Raw genomic sequence first — 22418 nt, forward strand, 5'->3', positions numbered from 1 at the left:
AAATCACCAGATAAGTCATCTGTTACTGTATCTGTAATTCCTGCTTCAGTTGTTGTATCAATTAGATTGATTATTTCATCTGTGACTAAAAAGGTGTCTGTTGATTGTAGCTTTTCGGTTGTTTCTGTCAAGATTTCCAGCAGTGGCGTTGTTTTTTCTGTCACTGCTTCAGTTACATCTGCCTTAGCAGTTGTAGAGACAGACACAGTTGTGGCATCAACAGGTTGTGGAGTACTCTCTGGTGAAGTGGTAACAGATTTTGTTGGCAACATGCTTGTTGCCTTGGCTGTAGTTTGCCTAGCCATAGTTGTTTCTTCAACCATGGGGGATTTTGTTGTACCTCTTACGTCAGCTTCAGGAGTTGTTGATTTCACAGGTCTTAGGGAAGTTGTTGGTTCGTCCGTCACAGATATTGTTGTACTTTTTGTTGATGGTACAATTGTAGTTATTCCATCCTGATTATTATCTCCATCAACAAACTTTGATACAATCTCTTGGGCTGTCGCAGAAGGCTTTACAGATGTTGTTTGATCCACAAATTGTACTGAAGTAACTTGAATTCCTGGAGTGGACGGTTGTTCATCTGTTACCATTGTACTTCCCTCAACAGTTGGAGATCCCACTGAAGTTGTTGAATAGAGATCAGGTCTGACAGTTGAGAAATCACCAGATAACTCGTCTGTTACTGTATCTGTAATACCTGCTTCAGTTGTTGTATCAATTAGATTTATTATTTCATCTGTTACTAAAAAGGTGTCTGTTGATCGTAGCTCTTCAGTAGTTTCTGTCAAGATTTCCAGCAGTGGCGTCGTTTTTTCTGTCACTGCTTCAGTTACATCTGCCTTAGCAGTTGTAGAAATAGACACAGTTGTGGCTTCAACAGGTTGTGGGGTACTCTCTGGTGTAGTGCTTACAGGTTTTGTTGCCAACATGGTTGTTGCCTTGGCTGTAGTTTGCTTTGCCATAGTTGTTTCTTCAGCCATGGAAGACTTTGTTGTTCCGCTTACGTCAGCTTTAGGAGTTGTTGATACAGAAAAAGTTGTTGATTCCACAGGTTCTAGAGAAATTATAGAGTCGTCTGTCACAGATATTGTTGCACTTTTGGTTGAGGGTACAGTTGTAGTTAACACATCCTGAGTCTCATCTCCATCAACAGACTTTGTTACACTCTCTTGGGCTGTATGGGCCGGATTCACAGATGTTGTTTGATCCACAAATTGTGCTGAAGTTACTTGAATTTCCGGTGTTGACGCTTGTTCGTCTGTTACCATCGTACTTCCCTCAACCGTTGAAAAATCCACTGTAGTTGTTGAATAGAGATCAGGTCTGACAGTTGAGAAATCACCAGATAAGTCATCTGTTACTGTATCTGTAATACCTGCTTCAGTTGTTGTATCAATTAGATTGATTATTTCATCTGTGACTAAAAAGGTGTCTGTTGATTGTAGCTTTTCGGTTGTTTCTGTCAAGATTTCCAGCAGTGGCGTTGTTTTTTCTGTCACTGCTTCAGTTACATCTGCCTTAGCAGTTGTAGAGACAGACACAGTTGTGGCATCAACAGGTTGTGGAGTACTCTCTGGTGAAGTGGTAACAGATTTTGTTGGCAACATGCTTGTTGCCTTGGCTGTAGTTTGCCTAGCCATAGTTGTTTCTTCAACCATGGGGGATTTTGTTGTACCTCTTACGTCAGCTTCAGGAGTTGTTGATTTCACAGGTCTTAGGGAAGTTGTTGGTTCGTCCGTCACAGATATTGTTGTACTTTTTGTTGATGGTACAATTGTAGTTATTCCATCCTGATTATTATCTCCATCAACAAACTTTGATACAATCTCTTGGGCTGTCGCAGAAGGCTTTACAGATGTTGTTTGATCCACAAATTGTGATGAAGTAACTTGAATTCCTGGAGTGGACGGTTGTTCATCTGTTACCATTGTACTTCCCTCAACAGTTGGAGATCCCACTGTAGTTGTTGAATAGAGATCAGGTCTGACAGTTGAGAAATCACCAGATAACTCGTCTGTTACTGTATCTGTAACACCTGCCTCAGTTGTTGTATCAATTAGATTGATTATTTCATCTGTGACTAAAAAGGTGTCTGTTGATCGTAGCTCTTCAGTAGTTTCTGTCAAGATTTCCAGCAGTGGCGTTGTTTTTTCTGTCATTGCTTCAGTTACATCTGCCTTAGCAGTTGTAGAGACAGACACAGTTGTGGCTTCAACAGGTTGTGGAGTACTCTCTTGTGAAGTGGTAACAGGTTTTGTTGGCAACATGGTTGTTGCCTGGGCTGTAGTTTGCGTAGCCATAGTTGTTTTTTCAAGCATGGAGGATTTTGTTGTTCCGCTTACGTCAGCTTCAGGAGTTGTTGATACAGAAAGAGTTGTTAATTTTACAGGTCTTAGAGAAGTTTTTGGTTCGTTTGTCACAGATATTGTTTTACTTTTTGTTGATGGTACAGTTGTAGTTATTCCGACCTGACTATTATCTCCATCAACAAACTTTGATACGATCTCTTGGGCTGTCGCAGAAGGCTTTACAGATGTTGTTTGATCCACAAATTGTACTGAAGTAACTTGAATTCCTGGAGTGGACGGTTGTTCATCTGTTACCATTGTACTTCCCTCAACAGTTGGAGATCCCACTGAAGTTGTTGAATAGAGATCAGGTCTGACAGTTGAGAAATCACCAGATAACTCGTCTGTTACTGTATCTGTAATACCTGCTTCAGTTGTTGTATCAATTAGATTTATTATTTCATCTGTTACTAAAAAGGTGTCTGTTGATCGTAGCTCTTCAGTAGTTTCTGTTAAGATTTCCAGCAGTGGCGTTGTTTTTTCTGTCACTGCTTCAGTTACATCTGCCTTAGCAGTTGTAGAGATAGACACAGTTGTGGCTTCAACAGGTTGTGGGGTACTCTCTGGTGTAGTGCTTACAGGTTTTGTTGCCAACATGGTTGTTGCCTTGGCTGTAGTTTGCTTTGCCATAGTTGTTTCTTCAGCCATGGAAGACTTTGTTGTTCCGCTTACGTCAGCTTTAGGAGTTGTTGATACAGAAAAAGTTGTTGATTCCACAGGTTCTAGAGAAATTATAGAGTCGTCTGTCACAGATATTGTTGCACTTTTGGTTGAGGGTACAGTTGTAGTTATTCCATCCTGAGTCTCAGCTCCATCAACAGACTTTGTTACACTCTCTTGGGCTGTATGGGCCGGATTCACAGATGTTGTTTGATCCACAAATTGTGCTGAAGTTACTTGAATTTCCGGTGTCGACGGTTGTTCGTCTGTTACCATCGTACTTCCCTCAACCGTTGAAAAATCCACTGTAGTTGTTGAATAGAGATCAGGTCTGACAGTTGAGAAATCACCAGATAAGTCATCTGTTACTGTATCTGTAATACCTGCTTCAGTTGTTGTATCAATTAGATTGATTATTTCATCTGTGATTAAAAAGGTGTCTGTTGATTGTAGCTTTTCGGTTGTTTCTGTCAAGATTTCCAGCAGTGGCGTTGTTTTTTCTGTCACTGCTTCAGTTACATCTGCCTCAGCAGTTGTAGAGACAGACACAGTTGTGGCATCAACAGGTTGTGGAGTACTCTCTGGTGAAGTGGTAACAGATTTTGTTGGCAACATGCTTGTTGCCTTGGCTGTAGTTTGCCTAGCCATAGTTGTTTCTTCAACCATGGGGGATTTTGTTGTACCTCTTACGTCAGCTTCAGGAGTTGTTGATTTCACAGGTCTTAGGGAAGTTGTTGGTTCGTCCGTCACAGATATTGTTGTACTTTTTGTTGATGGTACAATTGTAGTTATTCCATCCTGATTATTATCTCCATCAACAAACTTTGATACAATCTCTTGGGCTGTTGGGGTAGGATTCACAGATGTTGTTTGATCCACAAATTGTGCTGAAGTAACTTGAATTCCTGGAGTGGACGGTTGTTCATCTGTTACCATAGTACTTCCCTCAACAGTTGGAGATCCCACTGTAGTTGTTGAATAGAGATCAGGTCTGACAGTTGAGAAATCACCAGATAACTCGTCTGTTACTGTATCTGTAATACCTGCCTCAGTTGTTGTATCAATTAGATTGATTATTTCATCGGTAATTAAAAAGGTGTCTGTTGATCGTAGCTCTTCAGTAGTTTCTGTCAAGATTTCCAGCAGTGGCGTTGTTATTTCTGTCACTGCTTCAGAAACATCTGTTTCACCAGTTGTAGAGACAGACACAGTTGTGGCTTCAACAGGTTGTGGAGTACTCTCTGGTGTAGTGCTAACAGGTTTTGTTGGCAACATGGTTGTTGCCTTAGCTGTAGTTTGCTTTGCCATTGTTGTTTCTTCGACCATAGAGGATTTTGTTGTTCCCCTTCCACTAGCTTCAGTAACCAGTACAGTGGGGGTTTCTTTTACTATAGTGGTTTTTGTTGTCTCAGAAACGCCTGTCTTAGTAGGTGTTAAGGCAGGTACAGTAGTTGACACAACAGTTGGTGAAGTTGTGTCTCGCACAGTGGTAATCAATTTTGGTGGAGGTGTGGTCGCTGCTTTAGTCGAGGTGACTTCAACTGTGGTGGTTTTTGTTGTTGCAACAATGACTGTCCCATCCGATGTTGAAACAGGTACAGTACTTGACACAACATGTTGAGGAGTTGTTACTTGTGGAGTGGTAATTAAGTCTGGTTGAAGTGTGGTTGTTTCCTCAGTTGTTGTTTCCACAGGTTTTGGAGTTGTTTCCTGTGTGGTGACTACTGGACGTGTGGTTGCAGCCTCAGTTGTTGATTTTACAGGTTGTGAAGTTTTTTCTTGTGTAGTTGCAATGGACACTGGTGGAAGTGTGGTTGCAGCCTTAGTTGTTGATCCCACAGGTTGTGAAGTTATTTCTTGTGTGGTTGTAATGGACTCTGTTGTAAGTGTGGTTGCAGCCTCAGTTGTTGAGTCCACAGGTTGTTGAGTTGTTCCTGGTGTGGTTGTAATGGACACTACTGGAAGTGTGGTTGCAGCCTCAGTTGTTGAGTCCACAGGTCGTGAAGTTCTTTCTTGTGTGGTTGTAATGGACACTGGTGGAAGTGTGGTTGCAGCTTCAGTTGTTGAGTCCACAGGTTGTTGAATTGTTCTTGGTGTGGTTGTAATTGACACTGGTGGAAGTGTGGTTGCAGCCTCAGTTGTTGAGTCCACAGGTTGTGAAGTTCTTTCTTGTGTGGTTGTAATGGACACTGGTGGAAGTGTGGTTGCAGCCTCAGTTGTTGAGTCCACAGGTTGTTGAGTTGTTCCTGGTGTGGTTGTAATGGACTCTGTTGTAAGTGTGGTTGCAGCCTCAGTTGTTGAGTCCACAGGTTGTTGAGTTGTTCCTGGTGTGGTTGTAATGGACACTACTGGAAGTGTGGTTGCAGCCTCAGTTGTTGGTTCCACAGGTTGTGAAGTTCTTTCTTGTGTGGTTGTAATGGAGACTGGTGAGAGTGTGGTTGCAGCCTGTGTTGTTGAATCCACAGGTTGTTGAGTTATTCCTGGTGTGGTTGTAATGGAGACTGGTGAGAGTGTGGTTGCAGCCTCAGTTGTTGAGTCCACAGGTTGTTGAGTTGTTCCTGGTGTGGTTGTAATGGACACTGGTAGAAGTGTGGTTGCAGCCTCAGTTGTTGAGTACAGAGGTTGTTGAGTTGTTCCTGGTGTGGTTGTAATGGACTCTGTTGTAAGTGTGGTTGCAGCCTCAGTTGTTGGTTCCACAGGTTGTGAAGTTCTTTCTTGTGTGGTTGTAATGGAGACTGGTGAGAGTGTGGTTGCAGCCTCTGTTGTTGAGTCCACAGGTTGTTGAATTGTTCCTGGTGTGGTTGTAATGGACACTGGTGGAAGTGTGGTTGCAGCCTCAGTTGTTGAGTCCACAGGTTGTTGAGTTGTTCCTGGTGTGGTTGTAATGGACACTGGTGGAAGTGTGGTTCCAGCCTCAGTTGTTGAGTCCACAGGTTGTTGAGTTGTTCCTGGTGTGGTTGTAATGGAGACTGGTGAGAGTGTGGTTGCAGCCTCTGTTGTTGAGTCCACAGGTTGTTGAGTTGTTCCTGGTGTGGTTGTAATGGACACTGGTGAGAGTGTGGTTGCAGCCTCTGTTGTTGAGTCCACAGGTTGTTGAGTTGTTCCTGGTGTGGTTGTAATGGACACTGGTGGAAGTGTGGTTGCAGCCTCAGTTGTTGAGTCCACAGGTTGTTGAGTTGTTCCTGGTGTGGTTGTAATGGAGACTGGTGAGAGTGTGGTTGCAGCCTCTGTTGTTGAGTCCACAGGTTGTTGAGTTGTTCCTGGTGTGGTTGTAATGGACACTGGTGGAAGTGTGGTTCCAGCCTCAGTTGTTGAGTCCACAGGTTGTTGAGTTGTTCCTGGTGTGGTTGTAATGGACTCTGTTAGAACTGTAGTTGCAGCCTCAGTTGTTGATGCCACAGGTTGTGAAGTTGTTTCTTGTGAGGTTGTTATGGACTCTGTTAGAACTGTAGTTGCAGCCTCAGTTGTTGAGTCCACAGGTGGTTGAGTCATTCCTTGTGTGGTCGTAATGGACTCTGTTAGAAGTGTGGTTGCTTCTACAGGTTGTGGAGTCCTTTCTTGTATGGTTGTAATGGACTCTGACAGAAGTGTGGTTGTTTCTTGAGTTGTTGATTCCACAGTTTGTTGAGTTGTTCCTTGTGTGGTGGTAATGGACTCTGCTGGAAGTGTGGTTGCTTCCACAGGTTGTGGAGTTGTTACTCGAGTGGTGGTTATAGACTCTGGCATAAGTGTGGTTACTGCCTCAGTTGTTGGTTCCACAGGTTGAGAAGTTGTTTCTCGCATGGTTGTAATGGAGACTGGTGGAAGTGTGGTTGCAACCTCAGTTGATGAGTCCACAGGTTGTTGAGTTGTTCCTGGTGTGGTTGTAATGGAGACTGGTGGAAGTGTGGTTGTAGCCTCAGTTGTTGAATCCACACGTCGTTGAGTTGTTCCTTGTGTGATCGTAATGGGCTCTGTTAGAACTGTGGTTGCTTCCACAGGTTGTGGAGTCCTTTCTTGTATGGGTGTAATGGACTCTGACAGAAGTGTGGTTGTTTCCTGAGTTGTTGATTCCACAGGCTGTGAAGTTGTTGCTTGTGTGGTGGTAATGGACTCTGTTAGAAGTGTGGTTGCTTCCACAGGTTGGGCAGTTTTTACTTGTGTGGTGGTAATAGATTCTTGCATAAGTGTGGTTACTGCCTCAGTTGTTGATTCCACAGGTTGTGGAGTTGTTTCTCGTGTGGTTGTAATGGACTCTGGTGGAAGTGTGGTTGCTGCTTTAGTCGAGGTGAATTGTACCATTGATGTTTCTTTTATTGTTGTGGTTGGTGTTGTTTCTTGTGCAGTTGTTTTTGACTCTGTTTCTAATGTGGTCGCTGGTTCAGTTGTTGTTTCAGGTTGTTGTTCCGGTGTTGTTATTAGTTTTGTTGTGATTGGAGCAGTTGTGGTGTCAGGAGGAGCAACTACTGTCTGTGTGGTGATAAGAATTGGTTTTACCTCTGGAGCTTGAGTTGTGAGAAAGCGCTCAGTTGTTGTTGGCTTGGTTGGTTTCACTGATGTTCTTGTCACAACAACTGCAAGTTAAGAAGAAAACAAATTTAAAATTAGTATGAGAATTGGGTCCTGAAAATTATTGGAAGGTTATTTACAAAAGAGAAAGACCCTTTTGCTCAATTGAGTTATTGGGACAGCAAAGTAATATAAATGATTGTTTTTATGAAATTTTAACACTAAACTTAATGACTGCTTTAAAGTGTGGTTACATTTTATATTTATCAGTGCGATTGAAATTTACAGCCATTTGAATGACGTTTTGTATTATATCAATTCATCATTGTTTGTTTTCCAACAGTCCTGTATTTTTTTTTTAAATATCTTTTAATAATAATTATAATAATAATAATAATAATGTTTTTTAATATTTAACTATTGTAAATCGTGTGCAATTTGGCCTGTGGGCCACGAAATGTGATTCCAATAAAATGAAATGAAATGAGAATGACATTTTGAATTTTAGAAAAAATACCCGAATAGGGCAAATCCAGTTTGAGGCAGGATTTGAAGCAGGGTCCACACAGGTGGACAAAAAATTCAATCAGTTGAGTCACACTTGGGTATTTCATTTTCAGTTGTATTTTTTCAAACATAGTGGATATTTCGCTTGGGATCAATCTCACAAAGAGTTAGGACTAGTCCTAACTTAGGACTAGTAGATATTAAAAAGATATGGCTAGTACTAAGTTAGGACGAGTTAACTCGTCTAAAGTTGCGATAACACTAGTTTTAACTCTTTGCGAAATCCACCCGTGGACTGGCTAACTTATAGTTAGCACTTTTAAGCCAGCAGATTTACCGGACACCAACCCAATTCAAGAAGCCAACAATATAAGAGGGTTGGATTTAATAATTATAATAACATTTAACTGCACTTATAATTATATAGCGCTTCACACAACAGTCATGAAGCGCTTTACACAAAAAAATAATGAGTTTACCAGTATTTGTTACTACTGCCATCCCAACTTTCAACTAGCACATTTTTGAATAAATCCACAGCATTTTGTTGATTTGTTGCTACCAAATTAAAATAAGGTAAATATACTAGGCAACTGGAAAGGTCTGAATTTCATCTCGTGAGTATGAAGTCACATTGAAAATGTTGTCACGGAACCAGACAAAACAAAAGTCCTCTTAAACAGTCACTCTGCACGTTCAGTGCTGCTTATCAAATGCTGGCTAAATAGCCACCGCCTTTTTCAAAACATATCATAATATGCTGGAGTTAACTATGGTGTAAATAATCGACGTCATGATTCCAGAGAGAAACACAAGCATCAACGTAGTGATCAAAGTAAAAAGGATTCACCTACAGTACAACAATATGAACATTTCAAAGTATGGATGCTCAATTTTAATGCACATACCTTCATCACGGCATTCTCCCGCATATAGTAATCGAAGTGATTTATCCTTTTTCACACAGGAAGTGTAGTACATGAAGCATGAGTTGATGTACGTCTTGCTGTCAGTTCCACAAACTGCATTGTACTTAGTATCACAACGAAACTCTCGACATTTCTTCTTAATTTTGACTCCTTTAAAACAAAAAACAAAGTGGTAAATATTTGAGTCATTACACTTTCATACTCAAATATTACGACCACCACATAACTCATCCCTTGAGAACATGGATATTGCCTGCCACACAAGCGAACAAGGTAAGGGTAAAGGCATACATGTAGCAGGGCTTGAATTTAGGGGAAAATCAACAAGACTGCAGGGCTTGTAGCTCAAACATTGTTCTGGACCAAAGAATTTTTACAAGACCAGGGGTTGGTTTCACAAGAAGTTAAGACGAGTCTTATCTCGAGTTAGGATGAGTTACTCGTCCTAACTTAGGACTAGCCATATGTTTTTCATATCTCCTAGGACTTGTCCAAAGTTAGGACTAACTAGTCCTAACTCTTTGTGTAATCGACCCCTGAATCAAATTGAGAAGAACATTAACTACACAGTTTTACAATTTGAGCTGTTTGCTCTAAAAGAGAAGATTTATCTCTTCTGCGTTCGAGTCATATTTCAATATTCAACAGAATTAAAAAAAAATTATATTGATCACTGTTATTTTAAACCTACGTCGTTAAATGTCAATTTAATAAATAGACCTATATCTAGGGCATCAATGTTCTGAAATTACCCACTTTTTAAAGACTGTTTTTACCTCTTTTTCCCAAAGCTGCTCACACAGACCAAACAGGGCCTAATTTCATCCCTCTGCTTAACACCGAATTCTGCACTTACGATCACCATTTACCGCTTACAGTGCAAGCACCAAATTTCTGTGCTAGATTTGTAAGCCTGGTGATTTGGAGTATGCCATGCATGAGCAAAAATGCCCTCCTAATCCATGACATAGAGCTGAATTCCCTGCTTCTGTAAGCATCAACTCTTTGTTTTAAGCACAGCCATGAAATTTTGCCCACATCACACAATTTAAAGATTTACTCACCACGAAATTGACACATGCCCCTATGTAGTGGAATGGCTAGGGTTGGATTGTTATTAACACAGGCTGCAACAGTCATCACCTGCCTATTCAGGTATGTATTTCCATCTCGACCACACACTGGTCGAAAGGCTGGCGAGTACGTTGTGCTGCATCTTTGAGCTTGTGCTGTGAAAAATCAAGAAAAAAGGTTTCACATGAAATAATTTTCACAGTTTGGTTGAGTAGGTTCACCCAACACAAGGCCGAAAGGCCACAGAGGGTTAGGGGCTTCAAGGGAATTTTTTTAAGTGAGAAGAAATATAGATTCTCTTGAACTGTGGCAAACTGTAGTTTAAATCCCCGTTTTGGTTCTTATTTTTTGTCTTCTTGTCATTCTCCGAGCGCTTTGCAACCTTAGGAAAGGCGCTACATAAATGGTGTTATTATTATATCCAGGTAGTATCAACACTTTCCTTTTTATTTACTTACTTCGTTTAAAGTACACCATTAATAATTAGTTTTTGTTAAAGCAAAAAAGAAAGAAAAAGAAAAAAGAAAAAGAAAAAAAAAGCCATCTCTTCTTTGGATGAGTTTGATACATGGTGCCTCTATAAAAAATTATTAAATAACTAACTGGATTCTCAACTAAAAAAGCCTCAGATCCAAAATTATCACTTAAAGGCTTTGGACACTATTGGTTTTTACTCAAAATAATTATTAGCATAAAACCTTACTTGGTAACGAGTAATGGGGAGAGGTTGATAGTATTGTGAGAAACGGCTCCCTCTGAAGTAAGGTAGTTTTCGAGAAAGAAGTAAATTTCCACGAATTTGATTTCGCGACCTCAGATTTAGAATTTGAGGTCACAAAATCAAGCATCTGAAAGCACACAACTTCGTGTGACAAGTGTGTTTTTTCTTTCTATGTTATCTCGCAACTTCATTGACCAATTGAGCTCAAGTTTTCACAGGTTTGTTATTTTATGCATATGTTGAGATACACCAAGTGAGAAGACTGGTCTTTGACAATTACCAATAATGTCCACTGTCTTTAAGTCTGTATAATGAATGCAAGAAAGACTGTGAGGTATTGGAGAGGGAACAATGCATCGAAAGGGCATTTAAAATCAAACTGTCACATTGTGATCAATTGATCAATCGTCTCTCCCTCGAACTGTCATTCAGCAATGCAACAGTGCCAAAAAGAGCCACAGGTGCACCTCTAAGTCCAGTCACTTTAATACACACAGTCATTCTGTAAAGGTCAGCATTTCAATCAGTTCTCAATCAGAAGGTTTAAAGGTTATGAGTCCAGACCTTAATTTAATCTTGGACAACTGGTTGCAAAGTTATGCTGACGCTACATGTACATGTCTTTAGCAGCCTCATTGACATGTACTGATGGATTTATTGAGGTAAAAAGTCAATACCAATTACCACTTAAAACAAGCTGCTGCAAATTGAATTAAATGGGGTTATAACTGTCACCACTTTCAAATAGGCCTAATTTGAATTGCATTATAACAGCAAATTAAATGTTCCATTAAATTTCCAGTTATCAGATTTCCACAAATATTTATATGGTAAAAAATAACAATAAAACAAAGGTAAACATTGACTTTAAAGCAGAAATTGAATTAAGGTCACTATACACAAGACAAGCACATAAACAACAATATAAGTTTCTTCGAAGACCACTCCTGAAAAGGGCATGTACTATACCATCAATTCAAACACCCAAAAACTGTATGGGTGTAGATCAGTAAATGGAGCTTTCAATGAGCTCAATGATCAGCAGATCAAGTCAGTGACTAAGATAATTTGATAAAACAATACGGAGATGACATTCGAAGGATCAACAAAACAGAACTGTGGGTTATTATGAGTAAGAAAAATGACAGTATGTTGTGACACAATGATTATAAGCAAGACTCCAAGGTCTAATCCAGTTTTGTGATCCTCTCAATTTTAAATAGATAAAGTCCTTATGAAAATGGAAACAAAATTCACCATTTAAAGGGAAGGTACACGTTTGGTAGTTACTCAAAACAAATATTAACTTAAAAACTGACTTGGTAACGAGCGTTGGAGAACTGTTGATAGTATAAAACATTGTGGGAAATGACTCCCTCTTAAGTAACTTTTTTTTTTAAAAAGAGGTAATTTCTCACTAAAATAATAAAAGACTTCTAGCTAGAAGTCTTTTATTCTTATCTGAAAACACACAAATTCGTCCAACAAGGGTGTTTTTTCTTTCATCATTTCCTCCCAACTTCGATGACCAATTGAGCCCAAATTTTCACAGGCTTGTTATTTTATGGTTATTATGGGATACACCATGTGAGAAGACTGGTCTTTGACAATTACCAAACGTGTACCTTCCATTTAACTTCATGACAAAATGGTGCAAAACCACTCTGTTTGATACCCTTTATGTGCAATTTTTGTCAAAATCCAAAAACCCCTGTAAAGTTTCAAATTTAGGTTCTGTAGGCCTACATCCTTTCACACAGAATTTTCAATTCATGCTGACCTTCGATGATATTCAGTTAAAATAGAAATGAATTTGACCTTTTGACTAGTGTACAAATTTCTCTTTGGAATGAACAGACAGAGTAGTTTAGCTCTCAGATGACGTCATGATTTCATTTTGCTCTGAAAGAGTGCCAATAATTGAAAGAAATTTCACCCCATTTTTACAGGAGGTTAAAGGCTTTTTCTCACTTCATGAGGGCAATATCTATTAAAACATAAGAGCATCACAAAACTGAATATATTACACCTTGGAGGCCTTCTTCAAGGAATGAATCTCAATGAAATTGAAAAGGTTACAAACTAGTCTTTTGATTTTCTGTAGTAGGCCTACAGAATGAATTGCCAAGGAGTTTGCGCGAATTAGATAAGTCAAACATGACTCACTAGTTAAGATGCCAAAACCGTCATTAAATTGAGAACTCGATATGACAGGAGTAGAGTGGACTTGTACAAGATTACCACCTGCTGTCCAGATTCAGGAATCTCCTAAGTTCAAGTTGTCCCGAATTTATAATTGGAGACCTTTGATTCCTTTTGCCACTTTACTTTAACTCATGGAGGTTGATTGAGTTATTTTGTATGGAGCAATGAGCAGATTGAGTTTAAAAAAATTTAAATTCAAAAAACCTAAGCCTCGAACCTCAAATATTCAAACACAATTTGAATTTGAGTCTACGACTTACAAAGCACTCAAGACCTGATAACAACGAAGCAAGTTTTAAGACTCTTTCCACATTGTCATTTGCAGAAATTTCTTTATACTGTTCTTCTAAAACAATTCAAGTCAATCAATCTTGCCCATATTAATTTAATGACACCAATAAATGCTACCCATATCTTCTTTGCTGTGTGGTTTTGTGAGTGTGAACTTGTCTTGCTTTTTACTTGGAAATTTCAGAAGTTGAGGGAGACTACTAAAAGGTCTGAAAAATGTTCTGCTTACTAAGTACTCACTCAATGTAGGGAAACAGTCAGAACTACTTCTTTTCAAGAACTCATTCAACAATGAAAATTGCTCTTTTAGCCTACTTTTATAGGTTGCTGACCTTGACACAATTAAAGCACATGAGCATGAAGTACTTATTTACACACTATATTTACTTACCGGTTCGTATACAGTATCCTTGGCTTTGAACCAGTAGTGTTGGGTCACTTCGCTGACACGCTGCAGCCTCTAAGTGGCATTTGTTAAGGTAGGATGCATTGTCTGTACCACATACTGGGAGCGCTAAGCTTGGACAACTTCTCGGACACACCGGCTTGACTATAGAGAACGGGAAAAGTGTGTTATCAAAACATTGACAATAACAATAACGTGGTCACAAAGTGCAGTTGGATAATGGCCCAATTTCATGAAGCATGTAAGCACAAAAACCTGCCAAGCACAGAAAAATATCGCTTGGCAGAAACTGTATACAAGTCCACAAAGTTTTCATTGTTTCTTTGCTTGTTATGGAAACTTGCAAAGCAGTATTTCCCGCTTTACAGTTTATAAAATTGGGCCTTAGTCACTTCGATTGAACTCCATTAGTTGAAAGTAATTTTCAGTCAAGCTTTCATAATGCAGCTTCTAATTTGAGAATTGTCTTTAATCTTCCTTAGCGCTTCTGATCAAACTGCCTTCTCAAAAATTAAGACCCACAACATGCATCAAAACTGATACTTTGTTTTATCTGTTAGTTTTGAATATTTCCCTTCAAATCCTAGTTAATAGTCAATTTTGACTGGTATCATTATTTATCAATTTATTCATATGGCAACATATATTATTCTTGTTGACAAGCCTCCTTTGTGTACTAAAGTAAAACTAAATCATATCGTCCATTATTCCCGATGCAGTGTAGAACCTAATCATGCTGCCACCATCTTGTGTTCCCTGCATCGAAGTACAGCTATGAATGCAAGCAATGAAAAGAAACCAGACTTTGATTTCCTTCCAGCCTCCGTTTGATTGCAATCATTCGGATGAAAAACCTAATTTGTGTTACTCACTTTTTATAATAATTCTACACCTCCCCTGGTATCGCATCTCCAGCGATCTATCATTATTTTTACATCGGAAAGACAGTAGAACACACAGGCTGTAGTAGGTCTGTCCATCGCTGCCACAAACTGGTGCATAGTATCTGTTGCACTGACGGCTACACGGCTCAGTTGCTATTTAGAAGAAAATTCACAAAACAAATTCAGTCAGTGTTTTGATAAAAGTTGCTTTCAGTTCACTATTCAGTTTTAAAATAAAGTTGGATTTGTTTGCATACTGTGTTCAAATGTTCGGTTTAAGATCTAGTTGCAATAACGTAACCCTCCGTCAGCAGAAGGGTTACGTTATCGCAATTTTTTAAGATCATGTAAAAAACCTTTCTTTTGTTGATAAACAAACCGCCTTGTTGGCATGGTCGGCCGAATGTTAGTAAAACACTCAATCGTAAAAACAGATGTTTCAACAAAACTCAACATTTTCTGCAAATTTTCAATTAAATAAAATACCTCTCATGATAAGTTGCTTTGTTTTAAACAAAATCAACAAATTTTGTTACATTGTTACCAAAAAAAGCGATCTATTCTTGATTCGCACTTATGGCTTTCTATGATTTTCCAATCTGGGTTGCCAAAAACCCCGTCTGTGACATTGCAAAAGAACGGTCTATTTTATGAGTATTCAATTAGAATAAATGGCTACCCAAGCCAAAGTACAAATGAAGTGTCTAATTAATGGCAAAATATTTGACCACCCGAATCTGAAGTACACATGGAATTCTCACCCGTCAGAATAGAACATAAAACTTGCCTTCAAAGGTAAAATTTACAAATAGTTACCTTAAAGATAATAAGTAACACAAATGTCTTTATTGGATTTCCGTCCATCAAGTCACTGGTTTTGGCCAACTCGTCCAAGAACCCCTTTGTGGTATGTTATTGTAAACCGATACACTTTTTTGTGTACGCACAAAAAAAGAACATAGGCGCTGTACGTGTTTGGCCTTTCGGATCTTTCTGCAATCTATTTTACTTTACCATCTTTGGAAAGATCCGATGTTTCTCTTTTCAACGATAACGATATCCAGGCCGGGTAAACATGGGAAACAGTTTTTACTTTTTGTGTTCAGGCTAGAGTGCTTGTTTACAGCAACTTGAGGAAAACATAGAACGAATTTACAAGAACGTGTTTTTGTTTGGTTTTTATACTTACAATCATAAACGAATGGATCAAATGCTTGAGCACAGTGTGTTAGCAAGATGTGCAGCCATGCCAGACTGGCTAATGCCCACAAAGGCCTCATATTACCTGTAAAGGAGTCAAGGGGAGGTGCATTTTCTTGTTAATTAGTATCAGCGGTAAAGATTAATTCACTGGTTTTAAAACCAACAATTAAAACAAAATATTTTAAAAGTGATACGTTTGTCTTTGGCCAAACACTAACAAGAATTAAAATACACAAACCTAAAATTGAACAGACTGCCGAGAAACTTAATCACAGTTGTAAATACCAGGCCATAGTGAGTGGCAATGAGGAACAAAAACCAACAGCCCTACAAGCTCGAACTTCCCAAAAAAACTCCAACAAATAAAAAGTAATTAATTATAGAAATCTTGTGCGTCAGAGTGTGTCACAGAAACAGTATTGTCAATCTATGTTTTTCTTATTTTTATTTTAAGGACGATTGAGCATTTGTATTTTTCATTAAAATTTGTACGTTTCAGGTGGCACAACCAGCTGGAGCCCCTCCCCCACCAAATCCTCTAGAATTTTTCCATTGTTGATAAACAAAGTGCGTTGACAATTTTGGCAACATTCAACATTTTCTGTAAAAATTAATGAGCTGAATAATCTCGCATGATTTGATATCAGTGTTTTTAAAACACTCAAAATTATTGTGTAAATTTCTCAAAAATATGTGGCTAATCTGTCTTTGCTTTGCAAATAATGGCTTTCCATTGTTTTTCAACCTCGGCCGGCTAATCTCCGCGGGCTGTGACGTTGCGATAGAATTCGTCAGTGACAGGCCAATTACCAACAGTTACCAGTGACGGTGTCCTAAACTCAAACAGCGCCCTCCCTGAGGCCACAGGAAGGAAGACCTATCATTGGTTGGAAGTTTCAAGCGTGGACCTCCTTTGGCCAATCAGCTACACTGTTCTTTAAATCGTAAACTTAAACTGACAATTGTTACTGTGAAACACTAACTTTGAGGAATACCATTTCTAGAATACAAGCAGTCCCATTTTCATCAATATTTAGCTTCAGATCCGGGGGAACTTAAAGGGACCTGAGTCACCATCTACTGGTGTATCTTAAGTTTCCTTAACTTAATTTCTCACTTCTTCACACAAAAAAGTAACTACTTTATTCTCTAAACTGTATGATGCTAATAGATTACTGTTATAATACCTTTTGAACCTAACTCGCTGAGGGATTTAAGGGGAACACACGTTCGGTACGTAAGTTGGCTTTCGTACATGACACGACTGCCTCATCATTGTTCGGTTTCGTTGAAAACAAAGTCTCAGTGTTCCGTTAAATTAACTGAAATTTATTCTGGCACGGTATGAGGTGGGGGTGAGGGAAGAATAGCTGTCAGTGCTGGCATATTTCTTTGCAGGAAGCTCGATTTTGCTGAGTAGCTTTACTTGCTGAAATGAGCCACAATGACTCTGTTAAAAAGTGTCAAGAGCACCAGTAATTAGAAAACCAGTATTTTGGTTGGAAGTATTGTTAATTTTGTTACCGAACTCTAAAAGTATTGACTTAGCGCCAAATCCGCCTAAAAAGACGCCCAATGCGCTTATACAGTCAAGAGACATAACGGGAAAGACTTTTGTATGAGTCTTCAGGGAGGTACGAGAGATGACAGACGCTCGGATATTTTTGCTATATAGTGTTTCAAATCCTACTTACCGTGTTTCTATACGTTTTGATTGTGAATGTTTTCAAGTGTGAGGAAAATGTATTAGCTTTAAGTAGTAGAGGCACTTCCAATTTCTCTTACCAGACCGCCTTTCCTGTAGGGTGTCTTGCTCATCAAAGTGTTGATAAATGAAAGGTTATTTTTTTTAAATTGTTCCTTTGGGTCGTTAAAATAACACAAGCTATATCAGGAACTTATGTTTGTAAGCGTGTCTAGCCGTTGAAAAGGTGGACTAGATAAACACCGGGTGTTTTTACATAGTGTTGGAACGTGCTCGATTCACTTAGAATGAAAACCAATCGTTAGATCGTTAAAAGAAAACTATTTCCCAAACAAAACAATTGATAACAATTGAGAGGACCCATAGAAGTCCTCAATATTGTCAAAGACCAGTCTTCTCACTTGGTTTACTCAACATGTGCATAAAATAACAAACCTGTGAAAGTTTGAGCTCAATTAGTCGTCGAAGAGGCGAGATAATAATGAAAGAAAAAAACATCCTTGTCACACGAAGTTGTGTGTATTCAGATGCTTGATTTCGATACCTCAAGCTCTAAATCTGAGGTCTCGAAATCAAATTCGTGGGAAAAAATTTCTTTCTCGAAAACTACATTAATTCAGAGGGAGCCGTTTCTCACAATGTTGATATACTATCAACCTCTCCCCATTACTCATTACCAATTAAGTTTGTATGCTCATAATTGTTTGAGTGTTAACCAAGTGACCACGTGGTGACGTTCTTAGCTGCATTTGTTCCTTTGTATCCAAGCTCACGTAAAACTGGAATGGCATTGCTGCCTGAGCACAGGAGTTGTCATTTTGTTGAGTATGTTTCAGGTGAGAACAGTCGGCCGATTTCAGAATGCCTTATGTGCATATTTAATTGATTTAGCCCCCCGCCCCCCCCCCCCCCCCGGAATAAGAAAATGTATACTAAGCAGAGCATGCGAGAATGGAGTTAGTCTTATAGGTCAAAACCTTCCTGTTCAGTAAAACCATGGCTCTTTGGTAAAACAAATCAGAAAAGCGGTAAAAAATAGAGCAAGCCATCTTAAAAACAAGCTATTTGATCGACAGCACGGTACTGGGGAGGAAACTACAACAGCGGGGGAGGGCGTTTCAATTCCCCACATGCGTCTGTATACCATGTCACAAGTAGTGATAAGAATCGTAGACTGAGAGAAATGCTCCCTAGGCCTATCCATCCAAATATGAGATGTAGCAATAATAATGGCGGGAGTATTTTCCTGTAGTTAACGGATGTGGCATATCTTAACTGATTAGGATTAAGGGCCATGTCATTGTTCTTCGACAAGGGAGTTCCCGGAATAGCCCTCATACATCATAAGTAGGTGTAAGTTCACCATGGTTAGATGCATGTATGTTATATAGGGTCACATTGGGGTTTCAAGATGACTTGAGTGTGTACAAAACAATAGAGGTGCAACATTGTAATTAGGTGCCTGTCACATGAATTTGACAGAGTTCAAAGATTATTTTTGGTATGCTTCCACACCCTTGAAAGAGCACATTACCCGATCGCTCAAGGAACTTCTTTGGCTATACCGCTTCTAGAACGGATTCATTTAAAGGATTTTGTAACTCTTTGTAGGACACAAAACTTACACGGTTTTAATATAATGTCATAGTAAAAAGCTTCCCTTGAAGTATTGAGTTTGATGATATCATTGCATTAGCACGAAACATTGAGACAGTTATGCTATCACTTTCGCATTGCACCGAGCAAAGAGAACCAGCGCGCAGGTTCTACATTGCTGCAGCGGTCTATACATACCCAAATGTATTAAAAGAAGATTGAGGAAAGTGGGATTGAAAGAGGAGCAATATTCATCCCTTCCTCGCAGACAGAAAACACCCACCCACCCACATGGATCTCTGACCCTCTTCGTCAGGACATGCCTAGATTGATTTCATTGTCACCGTCAATCTCGGCTTAACAGCTATAGGCTGGACGGAAGGCTTCCCCTTCCTCCTTGCACCGCAACCCTGGGCCTAAAATGGGACAGCAGTAACAGGGGAAAGACTCGCTTGAAAAACTGGCCACTTCAATTCTTTGATACAACTGATGTGCAAAGTACATGGAGGTGATTTCATGATTTGATAAGTGTACACTGTAAAATACATCCGTAAAATTTACGGTGCTTTACCTGGCAGCTATAGGGTGCAAGTATTGCCGTGAATTTCAAAGTGGAAGTTTTGTAAATTTTGCCTCGGAGGGGTAGTTTGCAAAACTTCCACCGTACAGTTTACGGCACTTTACCTGGCACCCTAGCTGCCAGGTAAGGCACCGTAAATATTATAAAAATTCATTTTGCCGAAGGTGTAACCGATCGTGCATCTCCACAGTTATCCCATATTCTGCTTAGATATAGGATTTGATACACTTCAAAAACAGGGTTGCATGATGGAGGAAATCTTGGTTTTAAAACCCTGTCGTGTAAAATTTGTGTATAGAACCTTAGAGCAAGAACCCATACGATTCAATAGTTACATCTGTGCCGGTCAAGTCCCCGAAGTACCTGTAGTCTTTATAAATGTTAAGGGGAACTATTAGTTTTGCTAATTAATAGAATTAACTGTCAATTTTTAAATTTTAGTAGAGAAGCAAGTACGTTTTGAGATTTGAACTTCAATATAGAGAAAGGCCACTGCCTCGAAGCTTCATGCTCGGAGGTACTCGGTCTTGACTTGGTGCCCCACCCAGGTCTCATTGGAGCGCCCTCTTAAATTACCCCTCTAAATTTGAGTCAAATTTAACGTTCTGGGTCAGCTTACACTTACTGAGTGTCTTGAAATCCACATGCTTTGATCTTCGGTAAGATTTCGGTTAATTTGTTTTGAAGTATTTTGGTGTGGCTATAAGTAGAAGCCAAATCAAAAGCTATAACTTCCTTAAAACCACAAGACTCACTTTCCCATATGGTTCCCATAATGAGTGAAATCCAGTTGTGTGTTAATATAAATTGCGCCGCTCTTGAAATTGTAGCATATTAATTCCATAATTACTTCAATACTCAGACGGCACAGCTGGCCGGGGCTGGTCGTAATTGCCCGTAGCCATTTTCCCACCAGGCGGCCGAGCCTCTTTTATGGATACTAAAAAAACTGGTGGAAGTGGCTGACGAACTTCACAAAATAATGGGCTGAATGTGAGGGTCAATGTCTGGGCAGAGAAACAATCAAATAAGTTTAAGAAAAACAGCTTATACCCTTTTATGCCTCGAGGTACGGAAGGGTTCAAGAGGGTAACTTGTTACATGGCCACTTTAATGTTTTGTACATAGGTACAATTTGAAGTACCATGATGATGTATCGGTATTAAGAAAGTAAATTTCGAGATGTTATTTCCCGTAGTCAATTATTGCGCGGGGAAAAAATCTGCGCGGGAATGGGAAAATGGGTAACTATAGCAACAAAAATGTAACATTCGGCCAAATTACTTCATTTCTTTTTCAGGAGCCATTTTATTGCTTGTGGCCTAGTGAACAAAAGGTAATGTGTCTATGGAAGAAGGATAGAGCCTTAAGTCCTTTTATGGCGTACGACGAGTTATACTTTCTGGGAACTTCAACACCAAATGAAAATTAAAGTCAAGCTTATTGCGCATGGACCATGCCACCACTGGTAGTCATACTACACTGCAATAGAAAATATTTTTGAGAATATCGTTTAATAATTCCTTCCCCACAATTTGTTCGTCCCCAAATTTCCCCTGATACAAAGGCAAATGCCGATGACATTCTCCATGTTTCTCACTCTGAAAACAATTACATCGATAACAACGGGAATAAAAGATTATATAATTAGCAACTAATAATAGGTAATTGTATATAAAAAACCTACCTTTGCTTTCTGACAAGCATATCACTTCGGCAAAATCGACGTCTCTCCTTAGTGATCACAGGTGCTTCTGACTTTAAGTGTGTCACCTGTAAGCAAAGATATTAGATCAAAACTTTAATCAGGACTATTTAAAAAGGGGGGTACCACGCCAATACACTTACAATTGACCTCTTGCATTGGCCGCCATCTTTGATGAAACGTGCAAGCGTGAAAGGCTATCATTGGCCGAGAGTTGTGCCCATCAGCGCGTACAGGCGTGTTTTCCATTGTTCTACATCAAAGATGGCGGTCAACGACGTCATGTGCAATCCATCTATTGGTAAATACTAACTCGTTGTTCCGAGAAGGGTACTTTTTTCAACGCTCGTTTAGAAAATCTCAAATTTGTAACTGCCATCAACGCATGTGATAAGTTTTGTATCAAAATTGTGCGCCATTCTTACATAATGAGACTGTTTATTATCAGCTTACAGTACCCTTGTCGTCTGCACGTGGTATCATATTATCGAATTACCGTACAGTAGAGAGAGATTCCCGCGGAAATTCATTTGACTTAAGATTATGGCGACTTCACGCAAGATAGTCGACTCGCAACCAGTTCCAGGTAATCTTCACGAAGAAGAACCATAAACTCACATTTTTACATAACTCTCTGGGATATTGTAGAAAGTAACTGTTGGCAAAACTTATCTTGTGTTGCCGAAATGTCCTAATAGCATGTCCATTAGGTTGTCTCCGAATTGTCACTCAAATGGCCTCGTGTGACAAGGCCCCATCTGAGACAATATCGTGCCTTTTTTCCGGCTAGACTTGAACACTTAACTGCAAAATAATATTGTGGACAACTCGTTTGTCATAGACTTTAAAATGACCTTGCAATAGACTGGCTGTCTCTTGCATATTTGAACGTTGAAGCATTACTCTATGCTTGAAGTGTGCCAAGTTGTTTCTTCCTCCTTATTCAAGCAATAGGCTCCCAGTGATTGAACACGCGCAAGATTAACACATTCTATTTAGGCGCAGTGCCATGAAATACATAATCCATGGTGCGCATATACAGCACATTCGAATTCTACAGGTGGCTAACTCTTGTCTTGAAAATAACTTGGATGACTCAAGCTACAGTAATTT

At 39.4% G+C, this 22418-nt stretch overlaps 1 protein-coding gene across 1 annotated transcript in view; it reads right to left on the bottom strand.

Moving 5' to 3' along the window:
• Positions 1-21321, bottom strand: part of LOC117303585 (mucin-2-like) — a 21438-nt gene extending 117 nt beyond the window's left edge. The window contains exons 1-7 of the mRNA XM_033787790.1: positions 21288-21321; positions 15706-15801; positions 14505-14669; positions 13618-13776; positions 10000-10164; positions 8915-9085; positions 8-7564 (exon numbers count right to left, since the gene is read on the bottom strand). Of these exons, the coding sequence (XP_033643681.1) occupies positions 8-7564; positions 8915-9085; positions 10000-10164; positions 13618-13776; positions 14505-14669; positions 15706-15796 (8308 nt within the window). The 5' untranslated portion in view covers positions 15797-15801; positions 21288-21321. The remainder of the gene's footprint in view (positions 1-7; positions 7565-8914; positions 9086-9999; positions 10165-13617; positions 13777-14504; positions 14670-15705; positions 15802-21287) is intronic.
• Positions 21322-22418: the final 1097 nt, after the last annotated feature.

This window comes from Asterias rubens, chromosome 2, assembly GCF_902459465.1.
Source record: "Asterias rubens chromosome 2, eAstRub1.3, whole genome shotgun sequence".
Taxonomy (NCBI): Eukaryota; Metazoa; Echinodermata; class Asteroidea; order Forcipulatida; family Asteriidae; genus Asterias; species Asterias rubens.